The sequence below is a fragment of the Aotus nancymaae genome, unplaced genomic scaffold (genome assembly GCF_030222135.1).
Source record: "Aotus nancymaae isolate 86718 unplaced genomic scaffold, 86718_ANA_hifiasm-v0.15.2.pri h1tg000028l, whole genome shotgun sequence".
Taxonomy (NCBI): domain Eukaryota; kingdom Metazoa; phylum Chordata; class Mammalia; order Primates; family Aotidae; genus Aotus; species Aotus nancymaae.
This window is the reverse complement of record NW_026988441.1, coordinates 12794454-12819486: the sequence shown is the minus strand read 5'-3', so window position 1 is coordinate 12819486 and position 25033 is coordinate 12794454. Positions and strand designations below refer to the sequence as shown.

Here is a 25033-nt window from a genome sequence, read left to right as displayed (position 1 = left end):
ACCAACCCCAGCTTCACCCTTCCTCCCTCACAGGGCTCAGGGCTCAGAACAAACGGCAGAGGCCAGTAAGTCCGGAAACGGTAACTGGGCAAAGATCCAAGGGCAGCTGCCTGGAACGGGAGCAGGTGAAGCCACAGGGAGAAGATGGTGGCGGAAGGAAAACCCAGGAATGGGCAGGAGAGGAGAGGAAGACACAGGCTCTGTGGGGTTGTAGTCCAGGGTGGGACTGTGAGTGTGAAGCTATCTAATAAGCAGGTGAGGCCAGGTCCCATGAACAAGGAAGCAGCTCCCACCGCCCCTGATGCAGGGACACCGAGAGTGTGTGGTGCTGCGTCCCCAGAGTCAGGGTCCCCTGTTCTGGTCCTCAGGGAGTGAGAAGTGAGGTTGTCTTGTCCCTGCTCCTCTCTGTTCCCCTGACATTTACCTTCCCCCTCATGCTCCTCCCTCACTAATATGATTTGGATGTATGTCCCCGCCCAAATCTCACGTCAAATTGTAAACCCCAGTGTTGGAGGTGGGGCCTGGTGGGAAGTGATTCGATTATGTGAGTAGATTTTCTGCCTTTTTTTTTCTTTTTTTTTGAGACGCAGTCTTGCTCTGTCACCCAGCCTAGAGTGCAGTGGCACGACCTCGGCTCATTACAACCTCCACATCCCAGGTTCAAGCAATCTGCCTCAGCCTCCTGAGCAGCTGGGACTACAGGCACCCTCCACCACAACCAGCTAATTTTTTTTTTAATTTTATTTTTAGTAGAGACGGGGTTTCACCATATTGGCCAGGCTGGTCTCGAACTCCTGACCTCATGAACCACCTGCCTCACCCTCCCAAAGTGCTGGGATTAAAGGCGTGAGCCACTGCGCCTGACAGATTTTCTGCTTTGATGCTGTTTCTGTGATAGAGGTCTTGAGTGATCTGGTTGTTTAAAAATGGGAGCCCCTCTCCCCACTCTCTCTTACTCATGCTCTGCCATGTAAGACATGCCAGTTTCCCCTTCACCGTCCAGAATGATTGTTTTCCTGAGGCATCCCCAGGAACAGAAGCCGCTATGCTCCCTGTACAACTACAGAACGATGAGCGAATTAAATCTCTTTTCTTTATAAATTACCCAGTCTCAGGTATTTCTTTATAGCAATGCAAGGACAGACTAATATGCTCTTCTACTCCCAGACCCCCGCCCAGTGCTCAGACCCAGACGTCACTGCCCCCTGCCCCCACCGGGGCCTGCACAGGGCAGCCTCCTGCAGACAAAAAACAAACTCACAAAAGGCGACAAAAATCTGCATTTGGGGGCATCTGATTGAGAAAGAGGGAGGACAGTGTACTTGGAGCCACAGAGACCGGGGCTCACCAAGCTGGAGCCCGGTGGCACTTTGGCATAACGTGCAGGACCCGTGTTCAAGGCTGCCGTCCTCACTTCCCTTCCTGTCCACCAGAGGACGGCAGAGTTCCTCCCAGCCTGAAACCTCCCAGGGGCTGCTGACCTCCCTCATCTGGGCCCATAGCCCAGCAGGGTCCACTCTCACCCAGGTCAACTTGGCCCACATTCTCTGTTGTGGTCCGTGAGATAGGCACGTCTGCCGGGGGTCTCTTGACCAGCAAGAGGGTCTCAATACCTGGAAGAGAGAGTGCGCAGAAGAAAAGAATGACAGAAAGAATGAAGTCCGGAGGGCTGAATCAGGCCAGGCCCAAGACAGCAGTTTATTCTCGTGCACAAGAGTTTATATATGTTTTTTCATACAGTGACTGATGTAGGTCCCATTACAAAAGTTTTATCAGGAGGGAACAGAAAATTACAAAGTAAGCAGGGGAGGGGGTAGCATACAGGTTTATCTAAAGGTCGCTGAACCCAAAACAAACAAAAGATTCTTATCCTATAAAGATTCTTATCCTCTTATCAATGGCTACAGTTATGGTAAATAACATCAAGGCAAGCGATAATTTGAGGGGTAGCATTTTTCTAGTAACATGTGAGCGATCACAAGATTTAGTGAATGCAGGTAAACAGAGTCATAAAACCAGCCCAGAACGGGAACTTCAAGAGACAACAGTCTCGTAAATAGTCTCGCAGGCCTCACCCAGACATGCCATTAGCTCAGTGGATCAAGAATGGGCTTCTGCAAACTCAGGCCTCTATCACTTCCTTCTTTTTTCCTCAGCTCGACTACCCTCAGTCGGGGGAGAATATGTCCGGGCTCTAACTCCGTAATGGCGGAGATACGGAGGGGTCTCTACGCTGGTGGAGTGATCCCCATAATTCTCCTCGCCCTCCAAGCTCCCCACAGGGACCCTGTCAGCTCCTCCCTGCAGCCCAGCAGCCGCTGACCTGGGGCCTCTCCCTCTGAAGGCAGCTCCTGCCCCTGACACCCTCTCCTTCCCTGGGCTCAGCCAAAAGGGCATTTTCCAGAACAGCTCTGTCTCTCACAAGCTCCGACGCCCCCAGTGCTGTCACCTCACAGCCCTTCTCATTACCATTAACTCCTCAGTCCCACAAAGTTCACTGAGCACCTGTCTCCCTGTCACAGGGAATCTCTGTGAGTGCAGGGGCCACATCTATCCTGCTCTCTGTGGAATCCCAGGGCCCAGTCCAATGCCTGACACGGAACAGATGCTCAATAAATACTAGTTAAATGTGTGGGAGGTCTCTAAAAAGAAGCATATCACCTCCGTGTTGCCCCGGGTCAGAGCCTGTTTCATGTGGACGCAGGGGCACTAGTGCCAGCACGGGGGGAGGTCAGTAAGTGCCCGCGGCTGCCCCAGAGATGGGTCCTGAACCCTCGGAGCTTCAGGAGGGAAGGCAGAGCCCTGTGGGAACAGAACCTGGACCACTCTGACCCTGCAGCCTAATAAATCCAGAGTTCAGGGCCGGCTCACACCACGGGGACCCTTGGTCAGCATCCCTGGAGCAGCTCCTAACAAGGCTACAGGTCTCCGCTCGCCCTCCAGGGGGCGACATAGCACACAGACAACACTCAGGAAATGGATTCCCCTGGACAAGAACCTGGCTTTGCTAAGGAGGTGGAGATGGAGCCTGCTTTCCATCCCTTGCTCCAACGGACCCTTCTGATCTCTCCCACGTACCTCCTCTGTCCCTTTCTGGGTCCTTTGAGGACCCTGCTCTGCCAGGAGTTCCTGTAGAACTTCTGACTCCCTCCCGGTACCACCATGGGTGGGTGGGGGATAACCACAGGACAGTCAGCCTCACATAGGACAGAGACCACCCAGGATGGTCAAGAAGAATATGGACAGGCCCTGAGCCACAGCTCAGCCAACAGACACGGAGAGGGAGAGTCCCCCTGGAGCCTTCCCCAAAGACAGCAGAGCCCAGAACCTCCCACCTCCCTCCACCGCAGTCCTCTCTTTCCAGGACACACAGGACACCTCCCCCTCCACACGCAGGAGCTGGGGCCTCCTGAGAGGGTCTCAGGGACTGGGTCTCCATCCCTGGGTCAGAGGCCAGGCTGGTGACACTGGAGACAGAGGGCTGGTCCCTCTCCAGCCACCACCCAGTGAGCCTTTCTCTGTTCCCCAGAGCCACCTCTGTCACCTTCCTGCCAGGCATCATCCCACCTTCCCAGAGCACTGGAGAGCACGGGGAGACCCAGGGCCCAGCTGGGTTTCTCTGTCATGGAGGAAAATAAGCCCCCTGGTGTGACAGACCCGAGGCCAGAACACAGCAGAGGTCAGCACTGGGGAAGGCAGGTTGTCCTCCCAGGGGATGGGGTCCATCCACCCTGCTATTCAAAGCTTTGTCTGGGGAACTGAAAATAGAAGGGAAAAAGGAGGAGGGACGAAAGGGGCAGAAATGAGAGGGGAGGGGACAGAGGACTCCTGAATAGAGACCACACCCATGGCCACGTGATCCTAAGAAGTGCTCCTGCCCTAGAAGTAGACTCAGGGCAGAGGAAGGACAGACAGCAGACCGACAGTCACGGCAGCCCTGACAAGAGTGTTCCTGGAAACCAAACTCTTCTCCACAGAGGGCAGAGCAGGCAGCAGAGACCATGAGGCCTCCCTCAGCCCCTTCCCACAGATGGTGCATCCCCTGGCAGAGGCTCCTGCTCACAGGTGAGGGGAGGACAACCTGGAGGAGGGTGGGAGGGAGCACAGAGATTGGCTGGGGTCTCCTGGGAGGACGGGGTCTCCTGGGGAGGACGGGGTTCTGAGAGGGACAGAGGGCTCCTGTTGGAGCCTGAATAGGGAAGAGGACATCAGAGAGGGACAGGAATCACACCAGAAAAATCACATTGAGCTGGAATTGGAAATGGGCAGGAAAACCTCAAATGTTTGATTTTCCTAGTTAATCATCACTGGCCACTACATGTTTAAAAATCGTAATGATTGCATCAGATGACACTTTAAATAAAAGCATAGCTGGGCGCGGTGGCCCATGCCTGTAGTCCCAGCTACTCGGGAGGCTGAGGCGGGAGGATTCTCTTGAGTCCAGGAGTTCTGGGCTGTAGTGTGTTATGCCAGTCGGGTGTCCGCACTAAGTTCGGCATCAACGTGGAGACCTCCTGGGAGCGGGGGACACCAGGTTGCCTAAGGAGGGGTGAACCGGCCCAGGTTGGAAACGGAGCAGGTCAGAACTCCCGTGCTGATCAGTAGTGGGATCGCGCCTGTGAATAGCCACTGCACTCCAGCCTGGGCAACATAGAGACTCTGTCTCTTTAGAAAAAAAAAAAGAAAGAAAAAGAAAAGCATAATCAGGGCATGAAACACTGTCCTCACCCTCTGACCTCAGGCATTGGCAAATAAACCCCAGGCTGTGGAGGGCCCTGGGAAGGCTCATGAACTCATCCACAGGAGTCTGCAGCCTGTCCCAGGCATTGGGGTGCAGCCAGGGTCACACAACTTCCTTTCCTCACGGAGCTCACGCTCTCATGGGGAGGAAGGCAGACACGCAAAGAGATCTAGAACGTGAGGTCAGGTGTTGACAAGAGCCCTGGAGGGAACAGAGCTGGGAAAGGTCAGAAAGGGAAACCCAGGGTCTCCAGAGGACGTGTCGGGGAGGGGTCTCCCAAGGATGCTCTAATGTGAGTAGGAACTGAAGGCGGTGGGGAGAGAGCCATGCAGACCCCTGAGGAAAAGGATTCCACACAGGGAAATGCCAAGGTCAGAGGCGCTGAAGGAATGGGGGTCACACTGCTGACCTTGATCCAGTAGGGGACACACACACACACACACACACACACACACACACACACACCCTAAGGTGGAGGGATGAAGAGACCTGCTCAGGACCCAGGGCCCCATCCTTCCATCCCAATGCACAGGTCCTAATATTGACTGATGCTCTCTCCTCTCTCCCAGCCTCACTTCTAAGCTTCTGGAACCCGCCCACCAGTGCTCAGCTCACTATTGAATCCATGCCATCCAATGTCGCAGAGGGGAAGGAGGTTCTTCTACTCATCCACAATCTGCCCCAGAATACTCCCGGCTTCAACTGGTACAAAGGGGAAAGCGTGGACAGCACCCGTCGAATTATGGGATATGTAACAACAACTCAACAAACTATCCCAGGGCCCGCACACAGCGGCCGAGAGACAATATACCCCAATGCCTCCCTGCTGATCCAGAACGTCAACCTGAATGACACAGGATCCTACAGGCTACAAGTCATAACGGCAGATCTTGTGAATGAAGAAGCAACTGGCCAGTTCCGTGTATACCGTGAGTATTTCCCCATGAACTCTGGGTGTTGCAGCCGGTTCTGCTTCCCACACACGGGAATCTCAGGGCTGGGCTGTGCCTGTGTCCCCTCTGCATTATATCCTGTGTTAGGGTTTGGGCATTTAGTGCAGGACACACACAGGGGAGATGAACTTCAACAGATCAGAATCCCATTCCTGCATCCAGATCCTGCAGACACTCACAGCAGAGGAAGAACGGTCTGATGGGGGGACTCAGCAGGGGGAGGTCCATCTCAGCCAAGCACCCCATGGTCTCCCCATGGACCTGACCCTGAGAAGACCCTGGAGAACTGGGTCAGGGCTGGCCTGAGGGGCCCCCTGGGATCTTCACAGAGAAGCTCAGTCCCAGGGCTCCTGACTCCAAGTGACCCAGGGGAGCCTGTGCCAGGGCTGTGTTGTGGCCTCCTGGGCATGGCCAACTGGAAGCAAAGACCTGCCAGTTGTCCAAGGGCCATGGCTCCTGGAGCTGGATCCTGGATGCAGAGTCAGTTTCTGGCCAGAGCTGTCCCTGTCCCCAGAGTCTCATGTGGGCAAGGACAGAGCCTTGTCCTGCTTTACTCAAGACTCAAAGTGGAGAGGACAGACAGACAAGGTTACTAGGGCATGAGCCACTGCCCTGGGGGACACAGGTGACTCCATGGAAAGTTCAGAGTCCCCAGGAGGAGGAACAGAGGGGAGAAGATGCTCCCAGCAGTCCCTTATCCACCAGGGATCAGACCCAGGGCCCTCTCTCTTGGAGGCAAATAAACATAAATGCTGTTCACTTGGGCAGCTCCTCTGTGCAAAACTGAGGTCAAGTAATTAGAAATATTTTGAGGTTAATTCACAAACAACCTCACAGCCAAATAGCCTTATCCTACTTACTGAAAGGAAATCGAGGGGCAGGGAGACAGTCACTAACAAGGTCACACAGGCCATAGGTGGCAGATTAGAGACATGTGAGGTCTGTCTGCAGCCAGAGCCGCCTCCTCTCCTCCACCGGGGGTGGGAGGCTGTTTGTTATTAGGCATCTGCAGACCGAGACCTGTCGTGGGTTTGCTTCCTTTCATCTTGGGCATCCACAGCTCAGAGAGGGAGATTCTGGTCTGGAGAGTGAGAAGTAAATAGAGAATTAGTCGGTTTTACTCTAGAACTAAATCACCTGCCTCAAATAACAGAGTCAGTGCTGGGATTGTCCAGGCCTCTCCCCTCGACCCACAACCCCCTCGCTGCACCTGAAATTCTATGTTTCTCAATGTGTCAGTATCATTCCCATGGGGGGATAAAGGAAAGGACTTCGCTTTCCCTCCCCACTCACACTCTGCACCAAGACAGGCTCAAAGTGAGACACATGCTTGTTCAGTAGCTCTCTCATGAAGAAGTGAATGAATGGATGGATGGATGGATGGATGAATGAGGGAATGAATGAATGAATAAATGACCCATATCCTCTATAGAGACTGGATCCTGGATGCAGAATCCTAAGAGGTTCTGGCCACACCTGTTCCTGTCCATCAGGGGCTGAGATCCACGTTCCATTCCTCTGACCAACCCCCTGTCCCAAAAGTCACCCTATCTCATGTGACTCTGGGGTTCCTTGGCCATGGGAGCGTTTTCAAGGCTCCCTAGTCCTGGCTGGGACAGCCAAGGGACTCCTGGTCCCTGGGGTCTCTGAAGTCACTATACCCTGCACAGCTCACTGCCATGGGTGCTTCTGACTCTCTCCTGTTCTTCCATGTTCCTCATCTTCCTCCTCATTCCACCTAGGATGCTCATCCCTGAACATCCTCCTCCACTCTTAGGCCTTCCCCAGACACTCCCTTGAACAAGGACGGCTGTCCTGTTTCCTTCCCACTCATGCTGTGGCCTGGCCCACCTCCAAAGCAACAGGAAAAGCACAGAAATCAGCCCAGAGCAGCCACCCCTGCCAGGCTCTACCAAAAGCCAATGTCAACAGGTCACCAGGAGAATAAGCTTCCACTGTGTCCCTGCTCAGGGCTGTTTACCTCCATGAGACCAACACCTGGAACAGGCCACAGGACAAGGACGAGCAACTCCTCCATCCGCTCTCTACACTGACGCACGAGGGGGTCAGAGACAGAAGGACAGGTCTGCAGTCCCCAAAGCCCACATGCTCATTTCACCCATTTCACTACCTACTCCATCTTCATCCTGGTTTGAGTCTCACGTGCTCCAGTCATTCCCGGGACCTCCCCCAGGTGGAGCTGGCCAGGCAGGTGCCGTCTGATGGGATGCTGCCCATTCCGCATACACCTGTGTCCCCATGATGATGCTACTGTCATAAGGTGGGGTCCCTGGGACTGAGAAGTGCACCAGCCACTGGCGTCTCCCTCAGACTCTGCCCAGTTATACAAACTTAAACTCCAGTTGTGTTTTCTGAGGTTGAGAGGAGAGGAAGAGGGCATTTCACATGCCTGTTTTGGGCTCCTCCCCTATTTGCCTAACTCTGCACAGGAATTAGGGGCAGGGAGTGCTTTCTAAATTCGCTAACATAACACAGACCGCTTCTGCTAATTTGGCATCATTCCTCTATTTGTGCAATTGACACACCTAAGACTTCCTCTCTGACCGGTTCTGTCCTCCTGACAGGACTCACACCGCTCTCTCTACTCAGGGAGCCACTGATTTCAAACCTTCTGCATTTTCCTTTGAGCATAATGTGATCCCACTGGAACTCACTGCAGACCCAAACCTAGTATACGATCAAGAAAGTACTACTTCCGGCAATTGATCTTAGACCTTTAGGTCATTAGTAACAATTTCCACTTACAGAAAAAAATTTAATGTTTCCCCCAAATTTCTTTCTTTTTTTTTTTTAACTATAGTCAGAACATAACATGAGATTAAACTCCTGACACATTTTTTTTTTTTTTTGAGACGGAGTTTCCCTCTTGCCCAGGCTGGAGTGCAATGGCACGATCTCGGCTCACCACAACCTCTACTTCCCGGGTTCAAGCGATTCTCCTGCCTCAGCCTCCCAAGTAGCTGGGATTACAGGCATGTGCCACCATGCCCGGCTAATTTTATTTTATTTTATTATTATTTTTTTAAGACGGACTTTCGCTCTTGTTACCCAGGCTGGAGTGCAATGGCGCGATCTCGGCTCACCGCAACCTCCGCCTCCTGGGTTCAGGCAATTCTCCTGCCTCAGCCTCCTGAGTAGCTGGGATTACAGGCACGTGCCACCATGCCCAGCTAATTTTTTGTATTTTTAGTAGAGATGGGGTTTCACTAATTTTATATTTTTAGTAGAGACGGGGTTTCTCCATGTTGATCAGGCTGGTCTTGAACTCCTGACCTCAGGTGATCTGCCCACCTCGGTCTCCCAAAGTGTTGGGATTACAGGCGTGAGCCACCATGCTAGGCCACTCCTGAAACATTTTAAAAGGCAAATTATAGTATTACAGGTTGAGTATCCCAAATCCAAAAATCCAAAATCTGAAATGCTCCAAAATCCAACATTTCTTTGACCACTGACATGATGTTCAAAAGAAATGCTCACTGGAGCACTTTGGATTTTGTATTTTCAGATTTAGGATGCTAAACTGCTAAGTATACAGCAAATATTCAAAAAATAAAAAACAGTCTGAAATCCAAAACACTTTTAGTCCTAAGCCTTATACATAAGAGACACTCAATCTGTAATGAGATATAGGCACCAAGCTGAACAGCAGGTCTCTAGAACCTCCTCATTCATAGTAACTGAAACTGCAGACCCACTGAACAACTCCCCAGCCCCCCACTCCCAGCCCCTGACGACCACCGTTCTACTCTCTGCTTCCATGAGTGCGACTACTCTAGGGAACTCATATAAGTGGAATCCTGCAGTGTCTGCCCTGTGAGGGGCTTCTTTCATTTCGCAGAATGTCCAATGGGAGAAAGTGTTTGCAAAACTTCTTCTCAAAGTTCTGTCTCATAACTAAACACACATGATCCATAAGAGCCAGATTTCCAGCAGTTCATGCTCCCCCTTTTCCGCCAGTCAGTTCTGCATTTGCAAACATCCACATGTATTTCTAGAAAGATCCACAGCATCCTCATCTGTCCTCTGCAAGGGGAGAAGGGACATTAAAAATCAAAGACAAAGAACATGGTTCTGCCGTTAAATCCAGGCAGCCCTGCCTGTCCCCTCACTCTTTCTAGATCATTCCCAAAACTCTGCTCTTTCTTTAGGGGTCACTGGCTCAAGTCAGTCATCATCTAATACCTGGGGAAACCTGCCCCACCTTGCGCCTCCACTGCCTGATGGCTGAACTGCCCTCCAGGCTGGCCCCTGTGTCCCCTGGGTTATTTCTGCTGAAACATCCAATCCCAGGCCAGGCTGCTCAGTATCTACAGGGTTTAAGGACGATGGGAAGTCCCATCATTATCCATTTCTAGGATGTCTTTGCAAAGGGAAACCACGTAAAAAAACACACCTAGGGTGACAAAGTAGGACCGAAGATGGAAGGGACCCAGCACCTGCACATTCCAGGTGAGGACCCCAAGGTGGGCCAGGGAGTCAGCTGGTCAGGGAGGGACCCCCCCAGTCCTGTGTTTGTTCATAGCCCAATGCTGCTGCTCAATTCACACTTGAGAAAGTCTGTGCTTCTCCCACACAGAGCAGGTGGCCTCACTGTCTCTGAGCTCTCAGATCGTCATGCATCTGTCTTGTGACACACATACCAGCCATTGGCTTTCAAGGACTCGGGTGGGCTGAGAGGTGGGAGATGCCAACTCTGATTGAAAGATGCCCGTGGAGGAATCACAGGTGCCACACAGGGCAATCTTCTCTCTGTTATCTCCACAGCGCAGCTGCCCAAGCCCAACATCACCAGCAACAACTCCGACCCTGTGGAGAACGAGGATGCTGTGGCCTTAACCTGTGAACCTGAGACTCAGGACACAACCTACCTGTGGTGGGTAAATGGTCAGAGCCTCCTGGTCAGTCCCAGGCTGCAGCTGTCCAGTGACAACAGGACCCTCACTCTACTCAGTGTCACAAGGAATGACACAGGACCCTACGAATGTGAAACCCAGAACCCAGCGAGTACCAACCGCAGTGACCCAGTCACTCTGAATGTCCTCTGTGAGTATCTCTGTTCTTGTCTGGCCCAGGTTGCCAGCCCAAATCCACACGGATGGAGGCAGGGTCTCTCAGTCTCTCTCAGGTTCAAGCACACAGACTCTCACCCCTGGACATCCAGGCTGTCTGTGACTCTCTGCTGCAGGAAAATCTGGGCAGGCCAAGCCTTGACCAAGAATAGGAGGGGAGGGGCTGCTCCTGTCCTGGGAGGCTCAGGGTCCACAGCGTGAGATGGGAGAAACAGGTGAATGTCTCAGACTCAGGCTCAGGTGATACAAAAGGAGTTTGGTTGGGACATTAGGGTTGTGACTCAGCTCAGAGGGACACTGTGGTCCTTCCACAGAGCAGGAGCTTCCCCTTCCCTCTGATGACATCACCTGTGGCTTTATTCTCCTTGCTCCAGATGGCCCGGATGCCCCCACCATTTCCCCTCTAGACACATCTTACAGATCAGGGGAAAATCTGAACCTCTCCTGCCACGCAGCCTCTAACCCACCTGCAGAGTACTCTTGGCTTATCAATGGAACATCACTCCAGGTAAACACACAGGAGCTCTTTATCTCCAACATCACTGTGGATCACAGCGGATCCTATACCTGCTATGCCCAAAACTCAGCCACTGGCCTCAATAGGACCACAGTCAAGATCATCACAGTCTCTGGTAAGTGGATCCATGAAACGGACATCACATTTTGAGGTGGTCTATCTGGTTTTCAAACAAGATCCAGGAAGAAAGTTTCTATCCCAGCCTGTATCCATTGGGCACAAGCAAATCCCAAATTCTCTCCCGAGCCTCCTCAATTTGTCTTTACACTCTCTTTCCCTTGTTCTGATTTCTCATGGCTGACCCTGGGTCCAGCCTGGAATGTGGGGAGGAGGCTCCCTCACCCCCAGAGCCCTGTGTAGTGGAAGAAGCTTCACAGAGTGTGAAGGAGCAAGGGTCCTCAAAGTTAAGTTGCCTCTCTCTGTCACCAATATGTCTCCTGTCACCTCTTTGTGTTCTTTTGCCCACTCCATGAGCTGCCCAGTGAGTGCCCACTGCAGTGACCCAGACACTCTCAATGTCCTCTGTGAGTATCTCTGTTCCTCTCTGGCCCAGGCTGCCAGCCAAAATCCACACGGCCAGAGGCAGGGTCTCTCAGTCTCTCTCAGGTTTAAGCACACAGACCCTCATCCCTGGACATCCAGGTTGTCTGTGACTCGGATGAGGCTTTGAAACAAGCTCACGCTTTTTCCCCGAATGAGAGGAAGAAGCCCCTTGGATGAGGGAGGAGCAGCTCAGACTCTGCTCCCTGCTCTGCATCAGCTCCCCCAGTGACTGGCCCTGCCCTGACTCCACCTGTGGTGGGACCTGGATGTGTGGAGAAGGAGCCTGGGTGGCCTGTCCTGAATTCGGCTAAACCAAGCTGCCAATCGACATCAAAGCCTCCTTTGGTCCCAGTCAGGCTGCAGGAAAATGGAAAGAGAGGGAGCCTCAGGGAAGACTCCTGAGATGTGCCCTGGCTCTGACGTCACCAGCTGTATGAAGCTGTGGGCAAAGGGCATGAGATACAGCACAGAGAACAGAGAGTGATACACACTTGGAGAAACCGGGAGATTCACCCGCAGGGGCTCTGCATGGTGGAGAAGGGGCAGTGCCAAAAATTGTGTATTTACACAGAGGGTGACAGTACACATCTAACATAAGACTTACCGTCTTAACCTCTCTACACATGCAGTTCAGAGGTATTAAATATATTCCCCTTGTTCTGCTACCATCACCACCATCCACCCACAGAACTCTTTTCTTCCTCCCAAAATGAAACTCTGTTCCCATTAAACTCCTGGGCAGAGCTGCCCCACCCGTGGCCCACAGTCTGACCGCTGACCTGTCACCTCTACACTTGCTTGGCCTCCTGTGCTATTTCTGCTCAAACACCCATCCCCGTCATCACCCATCTCTAGGATGTCCTTAAATAGCAAAGCCTCAGAGAAAACACACCTTGGCCGGGTGGTATAGGACAGTGCAGCTGGGAGAAACGCAGCTCCTTCAAATTCCAGGTGAGGACCCCAATGGGCCAGGCAGTCAGCCAGTCAGGGAAGGACCAGAAGTGCTGGGGACTGTGAGCCCCAGTCCTGTGTCTGCCCAGAACCCAACACTGCTACTCAATTCACACTTGAGAAAGTCTGTGCTTCTCCCACACAGAGCAGGTGGCCTCACGGTCTCTGCGCCCTCAGATTATCATGCATCTGTCTTGTGACACACACACCTGCCATGAGCTTTTAAGGACTCAGTTGTGCTGAGAGGTGTGAGATGCCAACTCTTATTGAAAGGTGTCCATGGGGAGGAATCACAGGTGTCACACAGGGCAATCTTCTCTCTTTTATCTGCACATCAGAGCCGCCCAAGCCCTACATCACCAGCAACAACTCCAACCCTGTGGAGAACGAGGATGCTGTGGCCTTAACCTGTGAAACTGAGACTCAGAACTCAACCTACCTGTGGTGGGTAAATGGTCAGAGCCTCCCTGTCAGCTCCAGGCTGCAGCTGTCCAGTGACAACAGGACCCTCACTCTACTCAGCGTCACAAGGAATGACGCAGGAACCTATGAGTGTGGAACCCAGAACAAATTGAGTGTTGACCGCAGTGACCCAGTCACCCTGAATGTCCTCTGTGAGTATCTTTTGCTCCTCTGTGACCGAGGCTGCCAGTACAAATTCACCCAGCGAGAGGCCAGGTCTCTCAGTCTCTCTCAGGTCCAAGGACAGAGACAGTTGCCCCTGGACACCCAGGCTGGCCCTGCCCCCAGTAAATCCATGCAGGGCAGTCCTGACCAAGAATAGGAGGGGAAGGGCTGCTTCAAGTCCACAGCCTGTGATGGGAGAAACAGATGAATGTCTCAGACTCTGGCTAAGTGGACACATGGGGGTTTTGCAGGGACTTCAGGATTGTGACTTGGCTCAGAGGGACACTGTGGCCCTTCCACAGACCAGGACCTTCCCCTTCCCTCTGATGACACTGACCTGTGTATTCTCTTTGCTGCAGATGGCCCGGATACTCCCATCATTTCCCCCTCATACACCTATTACCATCCAGGGGCAAGCCTCAACCTCTCCTGCCATGCAGCCTCTAACCCACCTGCACAATATGCTTGGCTGATTGATGGGAGCCTCCAGCAAAACACAGGAGAGCTCTTTGTCTCCAACATCACCGAGAAGAACAGCGGACTCTATACCTGCCATGCCAATAACTCGGCCACAGGCCGCAACAGGATCGCAGTGAAGACAATCACAGTCGCTGGTAAGTGGATCCCAGGACCATCAGCAGTACATTCTGGAGTAGAATCTGTCTGGTTTTCAGAGAAGAGCCAGGAAGAAATGTTCCTTCCCAGTGCGCATCCAGTGGGCACAAGCAAATCCCACATTCAATCCTGAGCCCTCCCAGTTTGCCTCTACAGACCCTCTTCCTCTTGTTATTCTGATTTCTCATGGCTGACCCTGGGTCCAGCCTGAGAAATGTGGGGAGGGGCTTCATCAGCCCCGAGCCCCATGGAGTGGAAGAGGCTGATGAATCCCACTCCATAGGGCTCGGCTCCAGATGGCCCGGACACCCCCATCATTTCCCCTCCAGACTCATCTTACTGTTCAGGAGCAAACCTTTCTTCACAGAGGGGGAAGGACGAAGGGCCTCAAGGTTAAGTTGCTCCTCTCTGTCACCAACATGTCCCTTTCTGACACCGCTTTGTGTTATTTTACCTACTCCATGAACTACAAGGAACATCTGAGGCTTTGAAACAAGCTGTTAATTTTCCCCCAAATGAGAGGAGGAAGCCCCTTGGATGAAGTAGGAGCAGCTGAGACTCTGCTCCCAGCTCCGCTCTGGACTCCCCTGGTGACTGGCCCTGCCCTGACTCTACCTGGAGTGGGACCCAGGCATGTGGAGAAGGTGCTCAGGTGGCCTGTCCTGAATCTGGCTAAGTCAAGCTGCCAGTTGAAGCCAAGCCTTTCCAGGGTCAGGCTGCAGGGAAATAAGAAGAGAGGGACCCTTAGGCCGGGCGCGGTGGCTCACGCCTATAATCCCAGCACTTTGGGAGGCCGAGGCGGGTGGATAACGAGGTCAAGAGATCAAAACCATCCTGGTCAACATGGCGAAACCTCGTCTCTACTAAAAATACAAAAAAAGTTAGCTGGGCATGGTGGCGTGCGCCTGTAGTCCCAGCTACTCAGGAGGCTGAGGCAGGAGAATTGCTTGAACCCAGGAGGCAGAGGTTGCGGTGAGCCGAGATCGCGCCATTGCACTCCAGTCTGGGTAACAAGAGCAAAACTCCGTCTCAAAAAAAAAAAAAAGAAGAGAGGGACCCTTGAGGCAGACTCCTGAGCTGTGTCCTGGCTCTGATGTCGGTGGCTGTATGAGGCTGTGGGCACAGCACATGGGACACAGCACAGAGGACAGCGAGTGATGTACACTTGGAGACATACAGAGATTCATTCACAGGGACCCTGCATGGCAGGGAAAGGAGAGTGCCAAAAAGTGTGTATTTATAGAGAGGGTAAGACTACCAGCCACTATATGTGTCTAACATAAGGTACCATCTTAACCTTTCTATGTGTGCAGCTCAGCAGTACTAAATATATTCCCACTGTCCTGCTACCACAGAACTCTTTTTTCTTTTCTTTTTTGTGGAGACGGAGTCTCGCTCTGCCGTCCAGGCTGGAGTGCAGTGGCTCAATCTCAGCTCACTTAAACCTCCGCCTCCTGGGTTCATGCAGTTCTCTTGCCTCAGCCTTCCAAGTAGGTGGGATTACAGGCACATGCCACCACGTCCCCACTAATTTTTTTAGGAGAGACAGGGTTTTACTGTGTTGCCCAGGCTGGCCACAAACTCCTGAGCTCAGGCAATCTGCCCGTCTCGGCCTCCTAAAGTGCTGGAATTACAGGCGTGAGCCACCTCCCCCGGCTAACAGAACTCTTTTCTTCTTCCCAAAATGAAATTCTGTTTCCATCAAACTCTTGGGTAGAGCTGCCCCACCTGTAGCCCACAGCCTGACCCCTGAACCCACATCTAGACTTGCTCCTGGTCTCCTCTGCTGTTTCTGCTCAAACACTCTCCCCATCATTACCTATCTCCAGGACAGCCTTGAAAAAAGGCTCAGAGAACACACACCTTGGCTGGGTGGTGTGGGACTGTGCAGATGAATGGGATTCAGCACCCACAAGTCCCCAGGTTGGCCAGGCCGTCAGCCATCAGGGAAGGATCAGGAGAGGTGCTGGGGGCTGTGACTCCCAGTCCCGTGTCTGTCCACAGCCGGATGCTGCTGCCCAATCTACACTTGAGAAAGTCTGTGCTTCTCCCACACAGAGCAGGCAGCCTCATGGTCTGTGAGCCTCAGATAATGGTGCATCTGTCTTACGATACACACACCTGCTATGGGCTTTTAAGGACTCGCGTGGGCTGAGAGGTGGGAGATGCCAATTCTGATTGAAAGATGCCCGTGGAGGAATCACAGGTACCACACAGGGCAATCTTCTCTCTGTTTTCTGCACAGCGGAGCTGCCCAAGCCCAACATCACCAGCAACAACTCCAACCCTGTGGAGAACAAGGATGCTGTTGCCTTAACCTGTGACCCTGAGATTCAGAACACAACCTACTTGTGGTGGGTAAATGGTCAGAGCCTCCTGGTCAGTCCCAGGCTGCAGCTGTCCAGTGACAACAGGACCCTCACTCTACTCAGTGTCACAAGGAATGACACAGGACCCTATGAATGTGGAATCCAGAACTCAGTGAGTGCAAACCGCAGTGACCCAGTCACCCTGGATGTCTTCTGTGAGTATCTTCTGTTCCTCTGTGACCCAGCTGCCAACCCAAATCCACACAGCCAGAGGCCAGGACTCTCAGTCCCCCTCAAATCCAAAGACGCAGACCCCCACCCCTGGACACCCAGGCTGGCCTTAACTTCCTGCCCCAGGAAAACTTGGGCAGGCTCAGCCTGGACCAAGAATAGGAGGGAGGGGCTGCCTCTGCCCTGGGAGGCTTAGGGTCCACAGCCTGTGATGGGAGAAACAGCTGAATGTCTCAGACCCAGACTCAGTGGACATGAGGGTTATGGTTTGGACTTTTTAACACAGGATTGGGACAAGACTCAGAGGGACACTGTGGTCCTGCTACAATCAGGAGCTTTCCCTTTCCTCTGATGACATCACCTGTGGCTTTGTTCTCTTTGTCCAGATGGCCCGGACACCCCCATCATTTCCCCTCCAGACTTGTCTTACCATTCAGGAGAAAAACTCAACCTCTCCTGCCACTCGGCCTCTAACCCACCCCCGCAGTATTCTTGGTATATCAATGAGACGTCGCAGTCACACACACAAGTGCTCTTCATCTCCAAAATCACTTCAAATCATAACGGGGCCTACGCCTGTTTTGTCTCTAACTTGGCAACTGGCCGCAATAATTCCGCAGTCAAGAACATCACAGTCTCCGGTAAGTGGCTCCCGGGAGCACCAGCATCATGCTTTGGGGTGGAGTCTGTCTGGGTCTCACAAAAGAGCCAAGAATTGGGCACAAGCAAATCCCAAATCCTATCCTGAGGCCTCTCACTCCATCTCGGCAGATTCTCTCCCCTCCTTGCTTCTCTCATACCTCATGGCTGACCTCGGGTCCGGCCTGGAATGTGGGGTCGGGGCTCTCTCAGCCCCAACAGGCCCCCTATAGTGAAAGGGGCTTCATAGTGCAGGAGAAACTCTGTTGTGCAGAAACCCTTCTGTCACCTCTTCGTGTTGTTTTACCTACTCTGTGAGCTACAAGGAACAGGGAGGCTTTGAAACAAGCTCACACTTTTTCCCCAAAAGGGAGGAGGAAGCCCCCTGGATAAGGGAGGAGCAGCTCAGACTCTGCTCCCTGCTCTGCACCAGCTTCCCCAGTGACTGGTTCTGCCCTGACTCCACTTGGGGTGGGACTGGGGCGTGTAGAGAACGTGTCCAGGTGGCCTGTTCTGAATCTGGCTAAATCGAGCTGCCATTCCACAGCAGAGCATCCCCGGGTAAGGTTTCAGGGAAATGGGAAGAGAGGGAGCCTCGGAGAGACTCCCGAGCTGTGTCCTGACCCTGAAGTCACTGGCTGTATGAGGCCGTGGGCACAGCACATAGGACACAGCACAGAGGACAGCGAGTGACACATACTTGGAGAAATGGGGAGATTCGGCCATGGTGGCTCTGCATGGGAGGCAGTGCCAAAGAGTGTGGATTTACAGAGAGGGTAAGACTACCGGCCACTGTATCCATCTATCATAAAACTTAACATTAATCATTTCTAAGTGTACAGTTAAGTGACACAGCATAAATATAAATCAAGTATATTGCCGGGTGTGATGGCTCACGCCTGTAATCCCAGCACTTTGGGAGGCTGAGATGGATGGATAACCTGAGGTCAGGAGTTTGAGACCAGCCTGATCAACATGGTGAAACCCTGTCTCTACTAAAAATACAAAATAAAAACAATTAATTGGGCATGGTGGTGGGCACCTGTAATCCTAGCTACTCAGGAGGCTAAGGCAGGAGAATCACTTGAACCTGGGAGGCGGAGGTTGCAGTGACCTGAGATGGCACCACTGCACTTCAGCCTGGGTGACAACTGAGACTCCGTCTCAAAAAAGAAAAGAAAGTAAAAGAAGTCAAGTGTATTTATACTCTTGTGTAGCCTCACACTATTCATTTCCAGAACTTTTTCATCTTACCATACTAAGCCTCTGTACCCAATAAACAGTAACTCTCACTCCTTCTCCCCCTGACTCCTGGGAATTTCCTTTCTACTTCCTGACTCCAGGTAATCAACTATTCTAACTCTCTTCTATAAATGGAATTATGTCACGGTTGTCCTTTTGTGTCTGGCTTATTTCACGTAGCAGGATGTCTTCAGGATTCATCCATTTTGCACCATGTATCACAATCTTATTCCTTGTTGAGATGGAGTAACGTTCCGTCGTATGGATACACCTCATTTTCCCATCCACTTACCTTTCAGGGGACTTCAGTTGTTTCCACCTTTTGGCTATTGTGAGTGATGCTGCTGTGAACATCAGTGTACAAATATCTGTTCCAACTGCTGCCTTCGATTCTTTTGGGTGTATGTACAGAAAAAGGAATTGGTGGATCAAATGTTAATTCTTTAATTTTTTGAGGAACCACCATACCATTTTCCACAATAGCTAATATTTCACATTTCTATCAGCAATGCACTAGAGTTCCAATTTTTCCACCTCCTTGAAAACACGTATTGCTCTGTGTTCTTTTTTTATCAAAGCCATCCTAATGTGTGTGGGGTGGAGTATCACTGTGGTTTCGATTTGCGTATCCCTAAGTCTTCATGTATTCAGCATCTTTGCATATGCTTGTTGTCCATTTGTGTTATCTTTCGTGGAGAAATCTCTATTTTAGTCCTTTGTCCATTCTTTTAATTGGGTTTTTGGATTTTTGTGGCTGTTGATGTACAGTAGTTCTTCATATATTCTGGAAATTAATCCCCTATCATAGATATGATTTGCAAATATTTTTCCCCTTTCCTAGGTTGCGTTTTCACTTTCTCAAGAATGTTCTTTGATACATAAAAGTTTTTAATTTTCATGAAGTCCAGCTTATCCATTTTTCCTTTTGTTGCCCACGCTTTTGTTGTTATAAGCAAGAAATCACTATGAAATTCAACGTCATAAAACTTTTTTCCCTGTGTTTTCTTCTCAGGGTTTTATACTTTTCACTCTTATGTTTAAGTCTTTGATCCATTTGAGGTTAATTTTCATATACAGTGTCAGGTAAAGATTCAACTGGTTCTTATGCATGGATATCCAGCTTTCCCCATATCATTTGTTGAAAAGACTGTCCTTTCCCCACTAAATGGTCTTGGCACTCTTACCAAAAAGCGTTTGGCCATATATTCCAGCATTCCTTTCTGGGCTCTCTATTCTCTGTCACTGGCTTCAGTATCTTCCTTTCGGCCAGTACCACACTGTACATCGATTACTGTGGCTTTACAGTAAATGCTGAAGTCAGGAAGTGTGAGTCCTCCAGCTTCATTCTTTATTTTCCAGGTTGTTTGGCTATTTAGAGTCCTGAGATGCCATATGAATTTCAGGATAGGTTTTCTATTTCTGCAAAAGCTGTCACTGGGACCCTGGTGGGAATTGCACTGAACCTGCAGCTCACCGTGGGTAGCGCTGTCCTCCTGACAACACTGAGTCTTCCGTCCACGAAAACAAAATGTCTTTCCATTTATTCATGTCATCTTTAATTTCTTCCAGCCATGTTTTACAGTTTTCAAGGTATAATCTTTTCACCTCCTATTAAACTTATTTCTAAATATTTTACACTATTTTATGTTAATGTGAATTGGGAATTTTTTCCTAATTTCTTTTAGATTGTTCGTTGTTAACATGTAGAAACGCAACTGATGTTTGCATGTTGATTTTGTATCCTACAACGTTCCTGAACTTCTTTATTGATTCTAACAGGTTTTTTTAATCTTTAGCGTTTTCTACATATAAGTTCACGACATCTGAGAACAGAGATCATTTTACTTCTTCTGTCCAATTTGGATGTCTTCTTTTTTCTTTCCAGTTTCTCTGGCTAGGGCTTCTAATACTATGTTGAATAAAAGTGGCAAAAGCAGGCATCCTTGTCCTGGTCTTACAGGGAAAGCTTTCAGTCTTTCTCCGTTGAGTATCATGTTAGTTTTGGGCTTTTCACATGTTGCCTTTATTATATTGAGGTGGTTTCCTTCCATTCATGGAATGTTGTTATGAAAGAATGTTCTATTTTGTCAGATGCTTTTATTGGTTCTATCTAATTATCGATCTGTTAAAAGTTTCCAAGGATTTGTCCATTTCATCTAGGTTATTCAACAATTTGTTGGCATACAATTATTCATAGCACTCTTGTAATCTTTAATGTTTCTGTAGAATTGGTAGAATTGGTAGCAATGTCTCCATTTTCTTTTCTTTTTTTTTAATAGATAGAGTCTCACTCTGTAGCCCAGTCCAAGCTAGAGTGCAGTGGTGCCATCATATAGCTTAATGCAGCCTCAACCTCTCAGGCTTAAGTGATCCTCCTACCTCAGCCTCTTGAGAAGCTGGGAATGCAGACATGTGCCCTCATGCCTGGATCGTTTTTTAAGGAAATTTTGCAGCGATTGTGTCTCCCTACGTTACTTTGGCTGGTCTCGACCTCCTGACCTCAGGTGATCCTCCTACTCAGTCTCCCAAGGTGTTGGGATTAAAGGTGTGAACCACCATACCTCCATTTTCATTTCTGATTTTAGTAATTTGAATCTCCTCTCTTTTCTTAGTCAATCTAGTAAATGACTGTCGATTTTGTTGATCTTTTTTGAAGAACCAACTTTTGGTTTCATTGATTCCTTCTCTTGTTTTTCTGTTTTCCATTTTATTTCTTTAAACTCTAATCCTTATTATTTCCTTCATGCACTGTCTGTGGTTTGAGGTTGTTCTTTTTCTCTATCCTGAAGTGGTAAAGCTAGGTTGTTGATTTGAGGTCTCTATTTTTAATGTATTTACCATTTTATATTTCTCACACAACATTCTTAACTTCTCTGAGCCTTCAGTTCTTCAACTGAAAATCGTAATTAATTCTCTTCACCAGGAAATGAAGGGAATGAAATTGCAATGAGAGTGCCTGTTTCATAGTATTGTTTTAGAGATTTAATGTAATATTTGATTAAGCCTTCAGCAAAATGCCACACACAGAAGAAACCTTCACAAATGTTAGCTGCTCTTATTACTACTGTTATCATTAGGTTGAAGTCAGGCAGTCCTAGAGTCATATCCTAGATCTACTTCTCACTAATCATATGACTTTGGGTAAGTTTTTTCACCACTCTAAGCCTCTGTCATTTCATCTGTAAAATGGAAATCATGTCTACCCAACAGGGTTATTGTATGGATCAAATGAGAGACCAGAAAAGCATTTACGATAGCTAACGTGGCATTAACCGTTAGCCCGAGTTGACTGGTGAGAGCTAAGCCCCAAATGAAAACTCACCAGGACGTGGCTACTGGCTAAAAATGGGAGAGAGAAAAAAGGTTAAGTGCCAAGAATCAAGCCGGGTATGTTAGTTTTTAACCACTGAGATGCAGCCAAGATGGGGTTAGAGGTGCAAGATAATTTATTCGGGAAAACAACCATGAGGAAAAGCAGAGTCGGAGTGGGAGGAGTCTGAGTGTAGGAGTGGGAGGAGTCCGAGAGTCGGAGTGGGAGGAGTCTGAGAGAGCCCTCAGACCATGACGCAGATCTGATTCCTGAGGAGAAAGAGGAGAGAGTTTTAGATCGTGATGAGGTTCTCAGAGTTTCCACAAGTCTGATGGGGAGTCCTCACCCATAAGAGAGAAGCAGAGTCTCCCAGAACTGAGATTTCATTCCCCTGCTGGGAGCCCATGAGAAGCAAGTTCTGTGTACAAAGGACTTAGTAAACACAGAGGGCTCCAGCCTGGGCCTTGTGTCAATCAAGTCCCTGTCATAGAGACCCCCTAGACTCGTATTTATGCCTCCCTCAACTGAGACACTGAGAAAGAGATGCAACCATGAAAAGATAGAAAGTTCTAATGAGACACAAAAATAGCAATCAGTCTTTCTAAATTTCAAAGCCTTCAGAAATATCTGAGTGTAGAAAGGCCATGATGGAATTGACAGAAGACTGATCACCAACTAGAAACACAGTGAGAGAGAAAAAGTGTGAACCTTCCTGCAAAACTAACACACTCCTTGAAGGAACAAGTAAGGACTACTTCATGCTGAGAGCTGGTTCCTGGGGCACCCCACCGTAAAATAACATCACCTTCACTCCTTCTCTTTTTTCAGTACCAGATAGTTCTCCTGTCCTCTCAGCTGGGACCACTGTCAGCATCCTGATGGGAGTGCTGGCCGCGATGGCTCTGACATAGCAGCCCTGGCGTAGTTTCTGCATTTCAGGAAGACTGGTAGGTATGGTGGCCTTTCCTCTTGTTCTGTTTCCTGCAGTGCTGACCACCATGCTCGGGAGAGGGAAAGGACTTCTTCACCTGTATCTGGTACTAGATCTCCTCCTCCTACCCCTAAACTCCTGCTTCTCACACTAATTCCTGCATGTCTCTTCTTCCCTCCTCTTCATGCTCCTTGTACCCCACTGTCTATCCTTTTTTAATGCCTCTCACTTGGATCATTTTCTCCATTTCCATAAACCTCAACAGCTGCTCAAAGTCCTGCTTGACCCCTTGTTGCCAGTGTCTGAAATCTTTCTTGCATATGGCTGCCTCATTACCTTCCTAAAATCTAGTTCACTCACCTACTCAAGAAGCCGCAAAGGACTACTGCGGTCTATCAGATAAGTTCAAATTTCTTCTCTTTATTAATCCTTCTCACTTCCTTTACCACCACTCCCTTGTATAATTCCGTCATCCTAATTAGATCTGTCTCCCTACACATCCCGGCCTCTCCACCCCATATGTACATAGAATTCTTAGTTCCAATGTTACACCTAAAAACATGTCAAACAGGGTGATCTCCCTCCACCACCTGCACTGTGGATTTACCCACACCCTTCATCACAAGCAGCTTCTGACCTCATGGAGAACAAAGCCTGCAGCATTAACATGTGAATCTTAAGCTCAGCACACAGCCTACCTGTGGCTGAGAATCTTTTCCTGATGACCAATTTATGTGTTCTTAAGAGATACAGAAATGAAGAAGGCAAGGTCCTTCCCTTAGGAAACACAAGTTCTATATGACAGGAGACAAAATCTGAAAAATAATAATAATATCAAAATAGAGAGGAGTGAATGTCACAAGAAATCAGAGAAATCTGATGGGAAATACAACTACACATTGGAATCACTCAGAAACATTTTATAAAATGGATGCTTAAGCTCCACCCATCAATTCCGATCTACTAGCCTGGAGTGGGACCCACTGGTAATTTTTAAGCCTCTCCAGATACTACTACTGTGTAGCCAGGATGGAGAATCCCTGTTCTAACAGGCAGGACTTAGGGCTGAACCCACGATTTTCATCGAGGAGTATCAGAAGTGTGTATGGAGTTTTTCAACATACCTAAGCCTATACTTTGTTGGCCCGGTTCATTAATGGGCTCCCCCAATAACTCAGTAATCTAGTTGAGAAACAGAAGCTAAATGGAAAGGCCACCTTATTTGATCTGTTAAATTATATAGGAAGCATTGTCAAATGATGAGTGATGCTAAATCTCCAAGTTACATTTATGGGTATGTTATTGATGTGAGTATTCCAAAAATTATGTAAGAAATTCTAGAAATCTAATAGGTTGTCAGCCATAATGTCATACGCCACTGAAGTAACTAAATTTCTATGTAAGTTGTGTTCTTATTATAATAAACTCTCATCAGATTTTTAACCATGCTCATTTTAAATCTTTTTCATTCACAGACAGTTGTGATTCTTCCTTAAAGCATCTGCAACCAGCTACAGTCTAAAATTCCTTCTTTGTCAGGGATATTTATAGAAACGACTCTGGCCTGTACTCTGGAATACAAGTTTCTGATAACATAGAGATCATATCATTGGACTGAGAATTTCCAAAACTTTAATGAACAAACTGATAGCTTCATGAAACTGTCCACCAAGATCAAGCAAAGAAAATAATTGATTTCACGGGACTAAATGAACTAATGAGGACAATATTTTTATGATTTTTTATTTGAAATTTTGCTGATTCTCTAAATGTCTTGTTTCCCATATTTCAGGAAAGTTTTTTAAGTTATCCATAGCTTACAGCAATTTGATAAAATATACTTTCACGAACAAAAATGGAGACATTTACATTTTCTCCCTACATGACTGCTCCAGACTTGGGAAACTATTCATGACTGTTTATATTGTGTGGTAATATAATTATTGTACAAGTTCAATAAAAATCTGATTTTTTTAATAACAGAATACATTTGAAAACATTGGTTATATTGCCATTCTATTGACTAAAATGTCATATTTGAAGATATACGGAGAATAAACCCCTAAGTACTGCAGACAAAGTCTGGAGTCAGCCTTACTTTGGCTTCCTAGTGTCAAGAGGTTTCTACGTTTAATGTGAGATTCCTTATAAAAACTTCCAGCAGGGCCGGGCGCGGTGGCTCACGCCTGTAATCCCAGCACTTTGGGAGGCCGAGGTGGGTGGATCACAAGGTCAACAGATCGAGACCATCCTGGTCAACACGGTGAAACCCTGTCTCTACTAAAAATACAAAAAAAAATTAGCTGGGCATGGTGGCGCGTGCCTGTAATCCCA

General features: G+C 49.2%; 1 protein-coding gene across 2 annotated transcripts; it reads left to right on the top strand.

Annotated features, from left to right (window-relative positions):
• The first annotated feature begins 3888 nt into the window (after window positions 1-3888).
• On the top strand, window positions 3889-24684 carry CEACAM5 (CEA cell adhesion molecule 5). 2 transcript variants are annotated; one of them, XM_064381262.1, is made up of 10 exons: window positions 3889-4065; window positions 5311-5670; window positions 10480-10758; window positions 11159-11416; window positions 13134-13409; window positions 13782-14036; window positions 16283-16561; window positions 16964-17218; window positions 22597-22715; window positions 24175-24684. In XM_064381262.1, the coding sequence occupies exons 1-9, from the start codon at window positions 4002-4004 to the stop codon at window positions 22677-22679; spliced, it is 2109 nt and encodes a 702-aa protein (XP_064237332.1). In that variant the 5' UTR covers window positions 3889-4001; the 3' UTR covers window positions 22680-22715; window positions 24175-24684. The 2 variants fall into 2 exon arrangements, with proteins under 2 accessions (XP_064237332.1, XP_064237333.1); XM_064381263.1 differs by having other exon boundaries at window positions 22597-22719.
• Window positions 24685-25033: the final 349 nt, after the last annotated feature.